Source organism: Gigantopelta aegis, chromosome 4 (assembly GCF_016097555.1).
Source record: "Gigantopelta aegis isolate Gae_Host chromosome 4, Gae_host_genome, whole genome shotgun sequence".
In the NCBI taxonomy this organism is placed as follows: domain Eukaryota; kingdom Metazoa; phylum Mollusca; class Gastropoda; order Neomphalida; family Peltospiridae; genus Gigantopelta; species Gigantopelta aegis.
In genome coordinates, this window is record NC_054702.1 from 115,180,725 (window position 1) to 115,201,597 (window position 20,873).

Here is a 20,873-nt window from a genome sequence, read left to right on the forward strand (position 1 = left end):
ACCTATAGTCCTCTCCAGTTGGACAGACAGACGGACGGACGGATGGAGATGAAACCTATAGTCTTCTCCGGTTGGACAGACAGACATATGGACGGACGGACGGAGATGAAACCTATAGTCCTTTCCGGTTGGACAGACAGACAGATGGACGGATGGAGATGAAACCTATAGTCCTCTTCGGTTGGACAGGTAGCAGACTAATAACTGAGGAAAGACAGCTATTCATACTTTATAAACTGCTCTGTTTGATCCCATGTGTCGATGCTGCGGTGTTATTAAATATTTGGTCATTCACTTGTTAATTTTTTAATAAATTGCTTACATCATGTAAATAAATCTAAATGAAAACTGAGCTGTTTGAAGGAAACAGACAGACACATAAATGTATATACACAGTAAGCATCTTCAAAGAGTGATATATATATATACACATATGACAGAAAACGGAGTAAGTTGCTTCCAGGAAGTGAGACCTACAAAAGAGGATTAGTTGATGAGAAGAAACGGGCTAGAACATAACAGCAGCCACATGGCCCACATTGATAAGCTGGATACAGAAAGAGGAAAAGTTCAGTGGAGAACAGATATTTATTGTTGATACCTATCACTACTGCCAAACCCGAGAGCTGCTGCTTTTATGTCTGGCTGGGAGCATCTCCTCTGACAGGGCAAATTGTGCATGATAGATGGAGGCTGGAGGCCTGGCTGGTGGCCAAGTCTCAACACACCAGCAGAAACCCTCACTCTCACAACACACAGAGGGGACACACCTCTACACAAAACACTGGAGTACAAGCTACAATTAGCAAACAGAAACCCTCACTCTCACAACACACAGAGGGGACACACCTCTACACAAAACACTGGAGTACAAGCTACAATTAGCAAACAGAAACCCTCACTCTCACAACACACAGAGGGGACACACCTCTACACAAAACACTGGAGTACAAGCTACAATTAGCAAACAGAAACCCTCACTCTCACAACACACAGAGGGGACACAACCCTACACAAAACACTGGAGTACAAGCTACAATTAGCAAACAGAAACCCTCACTCTAACAACACACAGAGGGGACACACCTCTACACAAAACACTGGAGTACAAGCTACAATTAGCAAACAGAAACCCTCACTCTCACAACACACAGAGGGGACACACCTCTACACAAAACACTGGAGTACAAGCTACAATTAGCAAACAGAAACCCTCACTCTAACAACACACAGAGGGGACACACCTCTACACAAAACACTGGAGTACAAGCTACAATTAGCAAACAGAAACCCTCACTCTCACAACACACAGAGGGGACACACCTCTACACAAAACACTGGAGTACAAGCTACAATTAGCAAACAGAAACCCTCACTCTAACAACACACAGAGGGGACACACCTCTACACAAAACACTGGAGTACAAGCTACAATTAGCAAACAGAAACCCTCACTCTAACAACACACAGAGGGGACACACCTCTACACAAAACACTGGAGTACAAGCTACAATTAGCAAACAGAAACCCTCACTCTCACAACACACAGAGGGGACACACCTCTACACAAAACACTGGAGTACAAGCTACAATTAGCAAACAGAAACCCTCACTCTCACAACACACAGAGGGGACACACCTCTACACAAAACACTGAAGACAAAAACTACAATTAGCAGACAGAAACCCTCACTCTCACAAAACACAGAGGGGACACACCTCTACACAAAACACTGGAGTACAAGCTACAATTAGCAAACAGAAACCCTCACTCTAACAACACACAGAGGGGACAAACCTCTACACAAAACACTGAAGACAAAAACTACAATTAGCAGACAGAAACCCTCACTCTCACAAAACACAGAGGGGACACACCTCTACACAAAACACTGGAGTACAAGCTACAATTAGCAAACAGAAACCCTCACTTTAACAACAGAGGCAGTGCTGGATTTACAAGGGGGCAAAGGGGGCAACTGCCCTGGGTCCCCCTGCCAGAAGGGCCCTCCAGACTAAGGACTTCCTTTATAAAAAAATATAAAAGTTATAAAATTATTTCATTTTTTTTAATTGGTCTTGTAATTTAATTTCTATGTTGAGGGGACCACGAACCTGAAGGGCAGGTCTAAATCTGGCCCTGAATCTATACAAAACACAGGAGATAAAACTACAACCAGTTAGATGACCAGTAACCCAATGAACCAGCCAGCCAGCAGCTCATATCAACATGGAAGACACACGGGAGGTAACAGTATAATTAGTCAGCTGGCCAGCAGCTCATATCAACATGGAAGACATACTGGAGGTAACAGTATAATTAGTCAGCTGGCCAGCAGCTCATATCAACATGGAAGACACACGGGAGGTAACAGTATAATTAGTCAGCTGGCCAGCAGCTCATATCAACATGGAAGACACACTGGAGGTAACAGTATAATTAGTCAGCTGGCCAGCAGCTCATATCAACATGGAAGACACACGGGAGGTAACAGTATAATTAGTCAGCTGGCCAGCAGCTCATATCAACATGGAAGACACACTGGAGGTAACAGTATAATTAGTCAGCTGGCCAGCAGCTCATATCAACATGGAAGACACACGGGAGGTAACAGTATAATTAGTCAGCTGGCCAGCAGCTCATATCAACATGGAAGACACACGGGAGGTAACAGTATAATTAGTCAGCTGGCCAGCAGCTCTTATCAACATGGAAGACACACTGGAGGTAACAGTATAATTAGTCAGCTGGCCAGCAGCTCATATCAACATGGAAGACACACGGGAGGTAACAGTATAATTAGTCAGCTGGCCAGCAGCTCATATCAACATGGAAGACACACGGGAGGTAACAGTATAATTAGTCAGCTGGCCAGCAGCTCATATCAACATGGAAGACACACTGGAGGTAACAGTATAATTAGTCAGCTGGCCAGCAGCTCATATCAACATGGAAGACACACGGGAGGTAACAGTATAATTAGTCAGCTGGCCAGCAGCTCATATCAACATGGAAGACACACTGGAGGTAACAGTATAATTAGTCAGCTGGCCAGCAGCTCATATCAACATGGAAGACACACGGGAGGTAACAGTATAATTAGTCAGCTGGCCAGCAGCTCTTATCAACATGGAAGACACACTGGAGGTAACAGTATAATTAGTCAGCTGGCCAGCAGCTCATATCAACATGGAAGACACACGGGAGGTAACAGTATAATTAGTCAGCTGGCCAGCAGCTCTTATCAACATGGAAGACACACGGGAGGTAACAGTATAATTAGTCAGCTGGCCAGCAGCTCATATCAACATGGAAGACACACTGGAGGTAACAGTATAATTAGTCAGCTGGCCAGCAGCTCATATCAACATGGAAGACACACGGGAGGTAACAGTATAATTAGTCAGCTGGCCAGCAGCTCATATCAACATGGAAGACACACGGGAGGTAACAGTATAATTAGTCAGCTGGCCAGCAGCTCATATCAACATGGAAGACACACTGGAGTTAACAGTGAAATTAGTCAGCTGGCCAGTAAGTGAAGAGTACACAAATGTGGAAAACAATATCAAGAATGATAATATTATAAATGTACTATATGTAGCTGCTATTGCTGAGGCTGAATATATACAGGGATTTGTCCAGGAGTTTTCACCAGGGTCCTCTATCTCATGGGATTGGGAAAATTAGCAAGAGCAAATCATATTTGGAATATAAGCGTAAATAAAATGTGTGGAGTGTGTGGTTAAATAAAACATTTCCTTTCTCTCCTTCCTTTCAGGCTACTAAATAATGCAGTACACCACTGTTAAATTAATTGATTACAACACTCATAATTATATATATATAGTGGGACTTTTAAGTACAGAAACGGGGAATTTTAAGTACAGAAACGGGAAGTTTTAGAGCCACTTTCTTTTAGAAAAGGGCCTTTGTTTGGACCCACAGACACCTGGATAAATCCCTGATATACCCATGATCTTTAAATCAAAACTTTCTGGACCCATCATATATATATATATATATATATATATATATATATATATATATATATATATTAAACAAATATTAAATGTAATATTTCTGTTTATTTTTATTCTCATAATCAATAATTTATATGTAAAAAAAAATCCCCCAATTTCGTCATTTTCAATTTGTATAAAATTTATCTATATTTGATCATTTCAAAAATAAATAATGATATGACTGGACAGTAACAATTAGGTGCAGGTATTCACTATCAAAATGTCATTCTCTGACCTTCTGAGAGTGTGGGGAGGTTCTTCCGTTACCTTGTCCTCGTTACCTTGTCCTTGAAGCAACCAGTGCTCCACAACTGGTGAAACAAAGGCCATGGTATGTGCTATCCTGTCTGTGGGATGGTGCATATAAAATACCCCTTGCAGCTAATCGAAAAGAGTAGCCCATGAAGTGGCGACAGTGGGTTTCCTCTCTCTATATCTATGTGGTCCTTAACCATATGTCTGATGCCATATAACCATAAATAAAATGTGTTGAGTGCGTCGTTAAATACAAATTTCCTTCCTGCTTCCTTGTCCTTTAAAGCACTATATATAAATGGACGTAATATATACTGTGCTAGATGAGGTTAATAACCAGCTAATTTTATTAGGTATTTTAACTTGCACCAGGTACATTTTACACGTTACATCAGATATTAATGACACGGTTTTAAAACCTATTGCGAATAAACAACCTGCTACTTTGAAACATGATGAATCTTTATGAGAAGAAACAGCTTGTCTTTTATCAGTCTTCATACTCGCATATCAGGTAAGTGCACTGATACTTGTTAAATCCCATGGCCAACGTTACATATAAAGATACAGTAAATGAAAGTGACAGCGCTTGCAGCAGGAAGAAACAAGTTGTTTACGGCACAAAGCGAAGTAGAAGTACATTTTGTGTTTTGTTTGGAGAACTGCCAGTGAGTTGTTTATTTGATGTCTGATGTGTTGGCCTCCGCATGGTTCTGTGATGTGTTACACCAGACTGCAGAAGACCAGCCAGCCAGCTTCACAAACACTACACAAACACACAGCGGTTCCAGCCAGCTTCACAAACACAGTGGTTACAGCCCACTTCACAAACACACAGCGGTTAAAACCAGCTTCACAAAAACACAGCGGTTACAGCCAGCTTCACATATACGTCACAAACACACAGTGGTTACAGCCAGCTTCACACACTTCACTAACGCACAGCAGTTATAAGAAGCTGACAAGAGTTATCTCCCTCTAAATATCTCCATTGTGGGGGTTTTCTATGTAGGTTTTCTCCTATATTCTTGCTGCCAAGATATGACATACATAGGAATGTTTACCAGTTCCACAAGAAGCAATTTAATCCAAATATAACTAATACATCAGCATTGTGGCACATCATCTGTACAGAGATGAAAGTGGATTACAATACAAAATCCAGAAGTTTTAATATTGTTGATGGGTTCCTGAAGAAGAAGCTGGTTTTGTTTAACGACACCACTAGAGGACACCGATTAATTAATCATCGGCTACTGGATGTCAAACATTTGGTAATTCTGACTTGTAGTCATCAGAGGAAACCTGTTCCAATTTTCCTAATGCTGCAAAGGATATTTTATATGCGCTTTCCCACAGACAGGAAAGCACATACCACAGCCTTTGACCAGTTGTGGTGCACTGGTTGGAACGAGAAAAAACCCAATCAGTTGAATGGATCCACTAAGGTGGTTCGATCCTGCGATGCAAGCACCTTAGGCGAGCACTCAGCCGACTGAGCTAAATCCCGCCCTCTGATCGGGCAGTGAGATTGGCCCTAGGGTTAGAGTTACACATATAACAGCAGTTCCCATTCAAAACCTCTGATCGGGCAGTGAGATTGGCCCTAGGGTTAGAGTTACACATATAACAGCAGTTCCCATTCAAAACCTCTGATCGGGTAGCGAGATTGGCCCTAGGGTTAGAGTTACACATATAACAGCAGTTCCCATTCAAAACCTCTGATCGGGCAGTGAGATTGGCCCTAGGGTTAGAGTTACACATATAATAGCAGTTCCCATTCAAAACCTCTGATCGGGCAGCGAGATTGGCCCTAGGGTTAGAGTTACACATATAATAGCAGTTCCCATTCAAAACCTCTGATCAGGCAGTGAGATTGGCCCTAGGGTTAGAGTTACACATATAACAGCAGTTCCCATTCAAAACCTCTGATCGGGTAGCGAGATTGGCCCTAGGGTTAGAGTTACACATATAACAGCAGTTCCCATTCAAAACCTCTGATCGGGCAGTGAGATTGGCCCTAGGGTTAGAGTTACACATATAACAGCAGTTCCCATTCAAAACCTCTGATCGGGCAGTGAGATTGGCCCTAGGGTTAGAGTTACACATATAACAGCAGTTCCCATTCAAAACCTCTGATCGGGTAGCGAGATTGGCCCTAGGGTTAGAGTTACACATATAACAGCTGTTCCCATTCAAAACCTATGCAAAGCATTAGCTGGACAAAATACTCAATGTTTTGGATGGAGAATATGGAAATTTGTTAGATAATCAGTGATAAACCCTGAAACACTGTAAAGGCAATACAAAATCTGGAATTACAAATAAGTGCGGAAAACGTTCACCCTGGATAAGTTAAAGGTGTCTTTTGTAAATAATTTCAATTTGGCTTGACCAATGTTTTCACAAATTGCACATAAAAAAGAACATTTTATTTATTTCTAAAACTCTTCTCCTTTTAACATCAACTCAACTGAGATCAATGACAAAAGATTGTTTGCAGTGGAGACCCGGATGGGGGTATAGGTGGGGTATATTTTAAAACAGAATTATAAGCAAATCAAGCATACAAAGAGCAGACAAGTGCTGTATATCACATGTATAAGTAGTTAACGATGTAGGACACTGGCGTTATCCTGTGATGGTAAGAAAGCATACAAAGAGCAGACAAGTGCTGTATATCACATGTATAAGTAGTTAACGATGTAGGACACTGGCGTTATCCTGTGATGTTAAGAAAGCATACAAAGAGCAGACAAGTGCTGTATATCACATGTATAAGTAGTTAACGATGTAGGACACTGGCATTATCCTGTGATGGTAAGAAAGCATACAAAGAGCAGACAAGTGCTGTATATCACATGTATAAGTAGTTAACGATGTAGGACACTGGCGTTATCCTGTGATGGTAAGAAAGCATACAAAGAGCAGACAAGTGCTGTATATCACATGTATAAGTAGTTAACGATGTAGGACACTGGCATTATCCTGTGATGGTAAGAAAGCATACAAAGAGCAGACAAGTGCTGTATATCACATGTATAAGTAGTTAACGATGTAGGACACTGGCGTTATCCTGTGATGGTAAGAAAGCATACAAAGAGCAGACAAGTGCTGTATATCACATGTATAAGTAGTTAACGATGTAGGACACTGGCATTATCCTGTGATGGTAAGAAAGCATACAAAGAGCAGACAAGTGCTGTATATCACATGTATAAGTAGTTAACGATGTAGGACACTGGCGTTATCCTGTGATGGTAAGAAAGCATACAAAGAGCAGACAAGTGCTGTATATCACATGTATAAGTAGTTAACGATGTAGGACATTGGCATTATCCTGTGATGGTAAGAAAGCATACAAAGAGCAGACAAGTGCTGTATATCACATGTATAAGTAGTTAACGATGTAGGACACTGGCGTTATCCTGTGATGGTAAGAAAGCATACAAAGAGCAGACAAGTGCTGTATATCACATGTATAAGTAGTTAACGATGTAGGACACTGGCGTTATCCTGTGATGGTAAGAAAGCATACAAAGAGCAGACAAGTGCTGTATATCACATGTATAAGTAGTTAACGATGTAGGACACTGGCATTATCCTGTGATGGTAAGAAAGCATACAAAGAGCAGACAAGTGCTGTATATCACATGTATAAGTAGTTAACGATGTAGGACACTGGCGTTATCCTGTGATGGTAAGAAAGCATACAAAGAGCAGACAAGTGCTGTATATCACATGTATAAGTAGTTAACGATGTAGGACATTGGCGTTATCCTGTGATGGTAAGAAAGCATACAAAGAGCAGACAAGTGCTGTATATCACATGTATAAGTAGTTAACGATGTAGGACATTGGCGTTATCCTGTGATGGTAAGAAAGCATACAAAGAGCAGACAAGTGCTGTATATCACATGTATAAGTAGTTAACGATGTAGGACACTGGCGTTATCCTGTGATGGTAAGAAAGCATACAAAGAGCAGACAAGTGCTGTATATCACATGTATAAGTAGTTAACGATGTAGGACACTGGCATTATCCTGTGATGGTAAGAAAGCATACAAAGAGCAGACAAGTGCTGTATATCACATGTATAAGTAGTTAACGATGTAGGACATTGGCGTTATCCTGTGATGGTAAGAAAGCATACAAAGAGCAGACAAGTGCTGTATATCACATGTATAAGTAGTTAACGATGTAGGACATTGGCGTTATCCTGTGATGGTAAGAAAGCATACAAAGAGCAGACAAGTGCTGTATATCACATGTATAAGTAGTTAACGATGTAGGACATTGGCGTTATCCTGTGATGGTAAGAAAGCATACAAAGAGCAGACAAGTGCTGTATATCACATGTATAAGTAGTTAACGATGTAGGACACTGGCGTTATCCTGTGATGGTAAGAAAGCATACAAAGAGCAGACAAGTGCTGTATATCACATGTATAAGTAGTTAACGATGTAGGACATTGGCGTTATCCTGTGATGGTAAGAAAGCATACAAAGAGCAGACAAGTGCTGTATATCACATGTATAAGTAGTTAACGATGTAGGACACTGGCGTTATCCTGTGATGGTAAGAAAGCATACAAAGCAGACAAGTGCTGTATATCACATGTATAAGTAGTTAACGATGTAGGACATTGGCGTTATCCTGTGATGGTAAGAAAGCATACAAAGAGCAGACAAGTGCTGTATATCACATGTATAAGTAGTTAACGATGTAGGACACTGGCGTTATCCTGTGATGGTAAGAAAGCATACAAAGAGCAGACAAGTGCTGTATATCACATGTATAAGTAGTTAACGATGTAGGACATTGGCGTTATCCTGTGATGGTAAGAAAGCATACAAAGAGCAGACAAGTGCTGTATATCACATGTATAAGTAGTTAACGATGTAGGACACTGGCGTTATCCTGTGATGGTAAGAAAGCATACAAAGAGCAGACAAGTGCTGTATATCACATGTATAAGTAGTTAACGATGTAGGACATTGGCGTTATCCTGTGATGGTAAGAAAGCATACAAAGAGCAGACAAGTGCTGTATATCACATGTATAAGTAGTTAACGATGTAGGACACTGGCGTTATCCTGTGATGGTAAGAAAGCATACAAAGAGCAGACAAGTGCTGTATATCACATGTATAAGTAGTTAACGATGTAGGACACTGGCGTTATCCTGTGATGGTAAGAAAGGGACATTCCTCGAGGCTTGCTGAAAAGAATAGAGCCAACATCCTACGTAATTATCTAATTATTATTTTTATCCTGCAATCTTCCAAAATTAACGGGTAAAATTTTACTTCTGTTTATTTCAGCTATACTGTATTACAATGACCCAAGTCAAATGAATGACATTCTGATGTCATATGTCATAATTTGCAAATATTGATGACTTTGCTGTAATAGGTCATCATAATCAGCCAGTAGAAGTAGTGGTTGCAGGATAAACATGAGTATATTCTGCTATGAAATGTCATTCAAATTAATAACAGTGTACGACACTAAAATATTAAATTTCTTACTATACTCATGTCACTGGTGTCCAGCTTGTGTTTGAGACTTGTTTTCAGTGTTGATATTTTCTTTGTTTTCCCTTCGATCGTTTCACCCGTTGCTCTAGTCTTGTGCCTCACTTTGGGCCCGAAATGTTTGGGAAGACCTTTTGGACCTTTGTAGAGTTGCTTGGCGATCCTGTTCTGCTCTTTCAACAGTAATGCCTCCTCGGACTTGCCAGGTTTGTGACGAATGTTTTTTACATCGCCGGATTTCGTTTTAACATCTGTGGATGACGTTTTCTTCTTCATCTCTTGCTTTTGCTACAACATATAAATAGTTATACCTTAGAGAAACTAAGCATTAAGAAAAGTTCATCTATCCTTAGTCTAACCATTTTGTAAAAATCTATGTTAACGGTCATATTAAATATGAAGTGTATGCGATGGAAAGCTATAAGGTTAGTTTCTGTTTACACAATGATATCCATTAGACCAAGAACCTAAGATATAAAGATAATTTTGAAAACAAACATTTTGCTTATGCAGCTGTTGGTAGTTTTAAACCAAATAACATTCAACTGGGTCAAAGTTGGAGGTGCACCTAACTTTTGATAGATCAGTTAATACCACATGTCCTGGCATTGGTGATAAATGTGACAGTCTTTGCTATCATAAAATGTTGGTTCATCTGGCCAGTAAATTCCTGTTGTTTAACATGAACTAGTGTCAATGTACCAACTACCATTGTGTTTGAATCATGTACAGGGCCCTATTATAAATAGCATGACACTTTTTGTGCAGAACTAGGGCAGGCATTGATGCTACCCGTTATGTCTCAAATGATTAACTTAATCCCATTTTTTTCTGATTTATTTTAAGGGTGAGGGGTGGTAGTATTTATATCCATGGTGCATATGCCAATTGATACACTGCAAGTAAGAATTTTAGCAACATATGTTGCTATTGTCATCTATTAGTATTTGATTTCGTGGTATACACCGTTTGCAGTAGAAGTCAATATGAACTTTAGGAAACAACCAACACATATGCTAATTAATGCAACTAATCACAGTGAAGACAATCAATATGTAAACCCTGTTTTTACTCCATACCTTCAGTTTCTGCATTCTTCTTTCCTTCACAGCCAAGGCTTGTTTATTTTCCAGAGAAAAATGAACTATAGGTCTCTGTAAAAAAAAAAAAAAACCGTACAAATCAACACAGACCGAGTAGAGAAAAACCAAACACCGTGCAAATCAACACAGACCGAGTACAGAAAAACAAACTACTCTGTGACAGATTAGATATTTGCAGAGAAAACCAGCAGTTTGAGAGTACTGCTAAAGCAATACAAATCCCCTACTGGGTCAACACATTTTCTTATTTCTTATAGAGAAAAACAAACTCAGTATATTTGTAGAGAATAATAAATAACTCTGCAAGAAACTACTTTTGTTGAAAAACAAATAAATTGGCAACATTTTACTTTTGAAGATAAAACTAATAGTAATATAACAAACAAATTATAACTAATGTAAAATGGTTAATGTTGTTTTTTGTGTGCTATAAATCAGGGCTTCTAGAATATGGTAGCCCGACACCCATGTGAGCGTTTTGCACGTTAGGGCTAGTAAAATGTTTATTCCACCTGCCCGACGGCGAGTTAAAAAAAGAAAAAAAAAACAGAAAAGAAAACTAAAGAATATCCCCAATCCCCAGCAGAAATGTGGCCATTTTTGTTCACCAATCTCATTTCAAAATCTAATCGTAATCAATATATAAATTTATTACACACCAGTGTAAGATATTGCTCATGTCATAACAATTACTCAATATCTAACTAGTGTAATACTGGCGAATGTGACCATGATATAGATCACTTGCTGACGCGATTCGTAGACAAATAACATGTAGTAGGTCTCTATATATCTGCTTACTTCTGCATTGCGGCTTGTTTGCAGTTGGTTTGTAATAAATAAAATACTAAACAAGCTTGCCTGTCATACCATTTTTAAGAAACTCGTGAACAGTGTTGGTATCTGACTTGCCTTCGCTCGTCATATACCAAAACTGTTCACTCATTTCATAAAAATGGTATGACTGGCAAGCTCGTTTAGTATTCTTTATATATACCATTTAAAAATTAATCTACTTACAATTTAATTTTATTCACATCTAAGCTGAAGAGACAAAAACGATTTCTAAAAAATACTGTAGCCATGCTGTTTACACTGGTACTCAATGATTTGCTATTCTAAGTAACACACTGTAAGCATAATGCAAATGGAAACCAGTCAATTAAGTACATCAAATTAGTTTTTATTGCTGATAATGTTAACATTTTGTAATGAAACTGAGCTAAACAATGTATCGATTTTTTTGGGAAGTACATACAAAAAGTGTGGTTCCTTATATTGTATTTACCTGCAAAATATTGTATAGAACTTGGCATTTGAAATAATTAAATAATGTGAATATTTAACAAACAAGGAAAAAAAAAGATAAATATAAATATGTATAATAGCAACCCCCACTTTGTCAATAGTATACTAAATAATATATATTAATTTATTTGGAATAATAATACATGTTACATGTTAATAATTATTAATAGTGATTATAAAGTGCTTTGGACATATTGGAGTGGTGGTGTTTTTCACTTTCTAGTATTTTTGGTACAAATTTAGAGAACATACAGAAGTAGGGCTAGTAGATTTTAACCATGGCTAGAGGATTTTGAAAATCACTGATCCCACCGCTAGTGCATTTTGAAAATCATTGATCCTATGGCTAGTGCATTTTTAGAAAATTCTAGAAGCCCTGTATAAATCAAGTTGGATGCACAAGATCTAGACTGTTCAGGCACATTTATCGACTCAACAAAAGTAAGTATGTATTACTTAATTAGGTATATTATTACAAGACCCGGCCACCCTACCTGGTGATCATGGAAGATGTCTGGGTTGTTGTTGATGGTCTGAAGAGCTTTCAGTGCGTGCTGGTGTTCGGTGAACTCAACAAATCCAAACCCACGTGACTTGCCAACACCCTTCAGGTTCGGTCGATTCATGTCACGCATTATCCGAGACTGACACAAATAACATTCATAAACAAATCATCACTTTACATTGAGACAATGAATATATTTATAAAAATATCATCACTTTACAAGGAAACAAAAGAACATATTTATAAACAAATCATCACTTTACAGTAAGACAAAAGAAAATAGTTATAAACCAATCAATATTCGACACAGACCAACAGATACTATTTATAAACAAATTGCTATAATACATGGAAACAAAAGAACATATTTATAAACCTACCAATATTCTATACTAAGACAAGAATAAACTATTATTAAACAAATCATTACGTGCACATTATTCTACACAGAGACAAACAACTAGCTATTTTACAATGAGACAAAAGAAATATTTAGAAACATATCATCATTCTACACTGACTAACTCATTCGTTTATAGCAATTTGACATTACAATAACAACTCGTAATTAAGTTGCTATGTTGTGCTTTTTTAAAGATAATCTTGACCAAGTTTGCAAGGAATTTTTTTTTACTATTTTGACTGCACCCAGCTGCATACTCATATAACTTATTCATTAAAAAAAACTCCACCAAAATTGCTCGAGGTTATTTTTAAAAGAAATTGTGATAAAAACTAATTTGATTATGAAGTGCCCAGTTGGTGGTCAGTGTTCAATAACGTATTAAATAATAGTAAATAATTGGTTCTACCTCTTTCAACACAGAATTTTTATCGGCTACTGCTTGTAGAAATATTTTCTTCAGCTGCTTGTCATCGATGGACGTGGGTAGGTTATGGATGGACAGACGCGTGGACGACACGTAGATATTCGGGTTCTTCAGCTTCTCACGCATCTGTGTGAACACCTGGATGAAGATGGCAGACGACATGTAGGTAAAATACATAAAATCACTTACACTGATACAGTTGTATTATTTTAATATTCACTCTGTAGCTCTGCTTTCATTGTTTCAAACATGTATTTCTACTTTACTAAACAAAAATTGTGAGAGTACTGCTAAAGCAATGCATGTTCCTTACAGTGACCAAATAAGTTAAATGGCCATAACTCTATGAAAAACTGAGTAAATCGCCATGGAAGTCAGACTTGATCTGTATCAGTATATGATAAAGCTAAACATAAAATTTCAGTCCAATATCTTGAGGCATTGCAACAACAAAAAATATCCGGAAAACTAATTTTTGTATCTCCTAAGTTCAAGGGCCATAACTCTGTGAACATATGCTTAAATCATATTGAAAGTCAAACTTGACCTGTAACAGTACATGATAAAGTTATATATTCAAAATTTCAATATCTTGAGACAGTGTGAACAAAATGTCCAAAAAACTATATGTGGGACAGACGGACAGATGGACAGACAGACAGACAGAGAGACAGAGACGAAACCTAGTCCCTGCTGGTCGGGTCGGTTGGGGACTAATAATGTATAATTACAATGTCACATGACCAACATGTAATGTTTGTGTATGTAATTGTAATATATAGGAAACAAAGCTCAAAATGTCTGTTATTTCAATTTTCTAATCAAAAATCTGTGGTTTGAAAAACATAGATGTTCGCACAGATATATCACATATTATGACTTACAAAACTTAGACAATTCAGTCATCTACACAAGGATCCAGCATATCAAAGTAGGTAGATGCAACCTCAAGTATATTTGATTATTTTACAATTTAGGATTAATCATCTACATTATGTTTCTGCCTGTGATGTGCACCTATTTGATATCCTTTAGCGGCAGTTGCATAACAACCATTCTGAGAGTACTGCTAAAGCAATATATGACCACGGCCAGGCCCAACAAATTTCATATCTCCTAAATTCAAGGGCCATAACTCTGTGAATAATGGGTAAATTGCCATGAAAGTTAAACTTAATCTGTAACAGAACATGATAAATCTATACACAAAATGTCATCTCAGTATCTTCAGGCATTGTCCACCCAAAATCCAGAAAACTAAATCTTTTAACTCCAAGGGCCATAACTCTGCCAAAAATATTAAATCACCATGAAAGTCAAATTTGATCTGTAACAGTACATGATAAACCTATACACAAAATGTCAGCTCAATATCTAAAGGCAAAAGGACAAAAAAAACATTTGAAAATTATGTCGGACTGACAAAGAGCAGGATGGAGATGAAACCTAGTCACCTCTGCTTGGACCAGTAGGGCACTAATAAACCAATATGCTCTAGTGGTGTCATTAAACAAAACAAACTGTTACTGAAAACTACATATCAAATGTTTGACATCTAATAGCCAATGACTGAAAAACCCATGTGCTCTAGCAGTGTGATTAAACAAAACAAACTTTAACTTTGCTACTTTGGCCACACAACAGTGAATTAACTCACCATAACAATGATATATCAACGTAGCTGATGTTGTATTTTATGGAGAAAGTGCACATATTTTTTGAAATATCAGTTGTCTTTGTATTTTGCATTAGGAAACAATGTTATAAGATGTAACTCAGAGATTGAGAGTTTATTAAAAGTGTAGTAACTGTAGTGTTTGTATTTTGCATTAGGATACAATGTTATAAGATGTAACTGAGAGATTGGGAGTTTATTAAAAGTGTAGTAACTGGAGTGTTTGTATTTTGCATTAGGAAACAATGTTATAAGATGTAACTGAGAGATTGGGAGTTTATTAAAAGTGTAGTAACTGTAGTGTTTGTATTTTGCATTAGGAAACAATGTTATAAGATGTAACTGAGAGATTGGGAGTTTATTAAAAGTGTAGTAACTGTAGTGTTTGTATTTTGATTTATTTAGGAAATGTTATAAGATGTAACTGAGAGATTGGGAGTTTATTAAAAGTGTAGTAACTGTAGTGTTTGTATTTTGCATTAGGAAACAATATTATAAGATGTAACTGAGAGATTGAGAGTTTATTAAAAGTGTAGTAACTTTAGTGTTTGTATTTTGCATTAGGAAACAATGTTATAAGATGTAACTGAGAGATTGAGAGTTTATTAAAAGTGTAGTAACTGTAGTGTTTGTATTTTGCATTAGGAAACAATGTTATAAGATGTAACTGAGAGATTGGGAGTTTATTAAAAGTGTAGTAACTGTAGTGTTTGTATTTTGCATTAGGAAACAATGTTATAAGATGTAACTGAGAGATTGGGAGTTTATTAAAAGTGTAGTAACTGTAGTGTTTGTATTTTGCATTAGGAAACAATGTTATAAGATGTAACTGAGAGATTGAGAGTTTATTAAAAGTGTAGTAACTGTAGTGTTTGTATTTTGCATTAGGAAACAATGTTATAAGATGTAACTGAGAGATTGAGAGTTTATTAAAAGTGTAGTAACTATAGTGTTTGTATTTTGCATTAGGAAACAATGTTATAAGATGTAACTGAGAGATTGAGAGTTTATTAAAAGTGTAGTAACTGTAGTGTTTGCATTTTGATTTATTTAGGAAATGTTATAAGCTGGAGTGGAGAGACTGCAGGTTGACCAGTAATAAATACCTTAGTTCGTTTACCAAGGTCAGTCTGCGACAAGCCTTTGGCCGACTGTGTCCCTGGCCGAATTACTGGAACACAAACACACACTCAACATGTTACAATACAAGTAAAGGTTGTAGTTAAATAAGGTATAACATTTCATCAAAAATACTGAGAATCAGATGCAACGTAAAAACCAGGATTGTGATCAATGTAACTGGACATCAAAATGTAATGTTTGGGGTATTTAAATCAAACTGCAAAGAAAAGCACTGCAACATAACACTGAAACAATTTACATTTTGAAGTATTTAAATACAGTATTTAAAGATAATCATATCAAGATGTACAAGAAATATAAACATTGTTTCCAACTATAGCTTAGTAACGTGCATTTGTGCTTGCACAGTAAACTTGTACATCACAGAGTAATCAGTTTTGACTGTTTATTTCACTGGTTGGTGCAGCTTTGGTCTCCAGGTCCTCTGTCAAGCTTCCAATCAGATGACTCTTAAATCAATCTTTCACATGAGTGATATCGCAGTGTAATATCAGAAATCCCACACTGCTTTCTTTCCAATAGGTGTTTAAAATGTTAGTTAAATGAAAGTTAGCAATATGAATATCTGAATACTAAATTAAATAAGATAAGACTATGTAGTCATCAATATCCCCTGCTCCCTGCTAATGAAATGGACAGCATACTACCTTGTTTTAAAGGGACATTCCTGAGTTTGCTGCATTGTAAGATGTTTCCGGCTAATAAAATATTTCTACGAATAAACTTACATATTAAATATATTTTCTGGTTTAGAATATTAGTGTCTGTATAGTCAATGTGTTTCTGGTCGTCTTAATATTTGTAAGAAGCCCAAACTGGATTTTGTCTTCAAATAATTTCGTACCTACGAAAAAAAAAATTTTTTATGAAATAAAATGAAATTTAACCTAGTACAAATATTATAACAATCAGAAACACGTTTAATATACAGCCACTAATATTTTATGCAGAAAAATATATTTGATATGTAATTACAATCGTTAAAAAGTCTCTGTTAGTCGATAACATCATAAAAATTGCAGCAAACTCAGGAATGTCCCTTTAAGTACAATGTTTCATGAATCTATTTTTAACAACAGCTTTGGAGTTGTGCTCTGGAAACAATGAATTTAATAATTCTGGCTATTTGTTTCCATGGTAATAAAAAAATACTTAAAATAAAAACTCCCTTCAAGCAAAAGGCACTACTAGACCACTAGATTGATATCTATAAAACGTTTATGAAATTATCTTGAACGGTTTTGGAGTGGTGCTCCGGAAACACTATCGGATGGATAAATAGCATAGTGCCTACTTTAATAATCCCAAATCCCCAGCAATTCACATTGCGGGAGATAAAAATAGCTTGTCAACTATTGGCCAACTACAAACAAGACAGATATGCAGGCCCTAATCTAGAATTAAAAAAAATAAGAGAAGTGACGTCTCTCTTCCCAGGAGAAAGGGGAGGAGTTTGATAAAAACAGACAAAGTGAACATTTATCGGCACAGTTTTTAACGTTTCGCCAGTTGTATGTTTCATAAAAAAACATGATATCATTAAGTAGTTAATAATATGCAGTTATGTTAAAATTAAAGTATTAATTAGTATTACTGGAATGAATGTAACAGCGCTCGACTGGTAACAGCAAAATATTAACAAATAATAGCTTGGTTTACGGGTGTATCAGAAGAATCAATCAATCGCAGGGCCTACATTACAGAGTGTGCATGCGCAGAAAACATTTTCCATTAATAGGCCGGTTCACGATTACTCGATGATACAGTCGGACACCAAAGTAAAAACACTGTCTAACATACAGCAACAAGGTGCCAAGTGAGCTATGACACCAAAGTAAAAATACTGTCTAACAGACAGCAACAAGGTGCCAAGTGAGCTATGACACCAAAGTAAAAACACTGTCTAACAGACAGCAACAAGGTGCCAAGTGAGCTATGACACCAAAGTAAAAACACTGTCTAACAGACAGCAACAAGGTGCCAAGTGAGCTATGACACCAAAGTAAAAACACTGTCTAACAGACAGCAACAAGGTGCCAAGTGAGCTATGACACCAAAGTAAAAACACTGTCCAACATACAACAACAAGGTGCCAAGTGAGCTATGACACCAAAGTAAAAACACTGTCCAACATACAACAACAAGGTGCCAAGTGAGCTATGACACCAAAGTAAAAACACTGTCCAACATACAACAACAAGGTGCCAAGTGAGCTATGACACCAAAGTAAAAACACTGTCTAACATACAGCAACAAGGTGCCAAGTGAGCTATGACACCAAAGTAAAAACACTGTCCAACATACAACAACAAGGTGCCAAGTGAGCTATGACACCAAAGTAAAAACACTGTCTAACAGACAGCAACAAGGTGCCAAGTGAGCTATGACACCAAAGTAAAAACACTGTCTAACAGACAGCAACAAGGTGCCAAGTGAGCTATGACACCAAAGTAAAAACACTGTCTAACATACAGCAACAAGGTGCCAAGTGAGCTATGACACCAAAGTAAAAACACTGTCTAACATACAGCAACAAGGTGCCAAGTGAGCTATGACACCAAAGTAAAAACACTGTCTAACATACAGCAACAAGGTGCCAAGTGAGCTATGACACCAAAGTAAAAACACTGTCTAACATACAGCAACAAGGTGCCAAGTGAGCTATGACACTAAAGAAGTCGGGTCTTGACGTCAGTTGTGTGATTTCGTTTTTGAAATCAGATTAGGTACAGAATATTACGGTGACTTTCACTTCTCACTACTGCTAATAACTTGGCGACTTGAGCTGACATTAGGCAAAAAGCACCGCTCATTTCACCAGCAAGATTAGAGACTACTGTGAGGGCATAGTAGTTAGTACACTTCATGTCAGACACACAAGAAAACATACATACAAGTATAGCGTACAAGACATGATAAACTACAAATAAATGTTTTCATACATCCTTCCCGAGCCAGGTAGAGGTTTCTCGTGTCTTTGTTATCTTTCTTCTTCTTGCTCTTGTTTGACAATTCCTCCGCTTGGTTCTTGTTTACTGCACACGTCACCAACAGCTGTCGACCGCTGACAGAGATACCGCCATCCTGAAACAGTAAACAATAACTATAACAATGTTGATAAAAGTCACTACAAGTATGGACTTCAGCAAGAACTGTGATCAAAACTACATCTATATACCAGACTCGGGGATGAGAATAGTGGATACAACAACTGCACACATCCAAAAAAAAGTTTTATAGCCTAACTGAGTTTGTCACGTACCAGTCAGTGCTCCATGTCGGATACATTAAACGTTGTGGTATGTGCTGCACAAAATGTACACGAAAGATCTCATTTTGAATTTAGCAATTTCTTTTACATATTTTAAATCACAAAATAAAATCAGTCACTCTTATCGAATAACAAGAGTCTTTTTTTTTGGTAAGAGCAAATTCCTTCAACCTGACTAGCAATGATTGAAGACAGCCGAAGAGAAAAACAGGTAATTCAAGGGTGTCTTTTACACAGCCAGTTCTACTCAGCATTCATCTCCTAACACTCCACTGTTGACAGTGTTGGACCACTAAGCAGCACTACTTGTACATAGCCAGTTCTACTCAGCATTCATCTCCTAACACTCCACTGTTGACAGTGTTGGACCACTAAGCAGCACTACTTGTACACAGCCAGTTCTACTTAGCATTCATCTCCTAACACTCCACTGTTGACAGTGTTGGACCACTAAGCAGCACTACTTGTACACAGCCAGTTCTACTCAGCATTCATCTCCTAACACTCCACTGTTGACAGTGTTGGACCACTAAGCAGCACTACTTGTACACAGCCAGTTCTACTCAGCATTCATCTCCTAACACTCCACTGTTGACAGTGTTGGACCACTAAGCAGCACTACTTGTACACAGCCAGTTCTACTCAGCATTCAGCTCCTAACACTCCACTGTTGACAGTGTTGGACCACTAAGCAGCACTACTTGGTACTCCGTGCAGACGTTTCTTAAGTAACATACCTCAGTAATCAAATATTTTCATTTTGTTCTGTTACTTTGGGGAACACCTGTGTAGCCCATACATTTATGTTCTGCTTCAGTCATTTTGGAAAGTAAACACTGACCTTTTACCATTTGATAACACTTCAATGAATACTGTTCATGTAATATTCAGAGCATAATAATAAAACAAAAGGTTTGTAAATTCCTGGCAAGCTCCAGCCCCAGTGCTGCATGTAGGTTCTACCATACCTTAGTGGAATCCTCTGCCTTTTTCAAACACCTGTCTGCAGATTCCTTTGTCTTGAACTGAACAAATGCCGTCCCTACAAAACAATAGTGTATTATTTCATTATCATGCTTCAATCTGGGTAGGAGCCGATACTGAAATCGAACCCAATACCTAGCACTACAACACCAAGACCATTGCATCAAGCAATGAGACGAGCCAGGATATATGCTACTCATCAACGGTTTTTCAGAAGAGTCCACTGAGAAAATCT

The 20,873-nt window shown here is 37.7% G+C and overlaps 1 protein-coding gene across 1 annotated transcript in view; it reads right to left on the reverse strand.

Moving 5' to 3' along the window:
• LOC121371855 (RNA-binding protein 28-like) overlaps positions 1–20,873 on the reverse strand; it is a 65,763-nt gene that overhangs the window by 16,941 nt on the left and 27,949 nt on the right. Inside the window, exons 14-20 of the mRNA XM_041498062.1 lie at positions 20,623–20,696; positions 19,326–19,467; positions 16,347–16,411; positions 13,548–13,703; positions 12,725–12,874; positions 10,899–10,973; positions 9,814–10,107 (exon numbers count right to left, since the gene is read on the reverse strand). Of these exons, the coding sequence (XP_041353996.1) occupies positions 9,814–10,107; positions 10,899–10,973; positions 12,725–12,874; positions 13,548–13,703; positions 16,347–16,411; positions 19,326–19,467; positions 20,623–20,696 (956 nt within the window). The remainder of the gene's footprint in view (positions 1–9,813; positions 10,108–10,898; positions 10,974–12,724; positions 12,875–13,547; positions 13,704–16,346; positions 16,412–19,325; positions 19,468–20,622; positions 20,697–20,873) is intronic.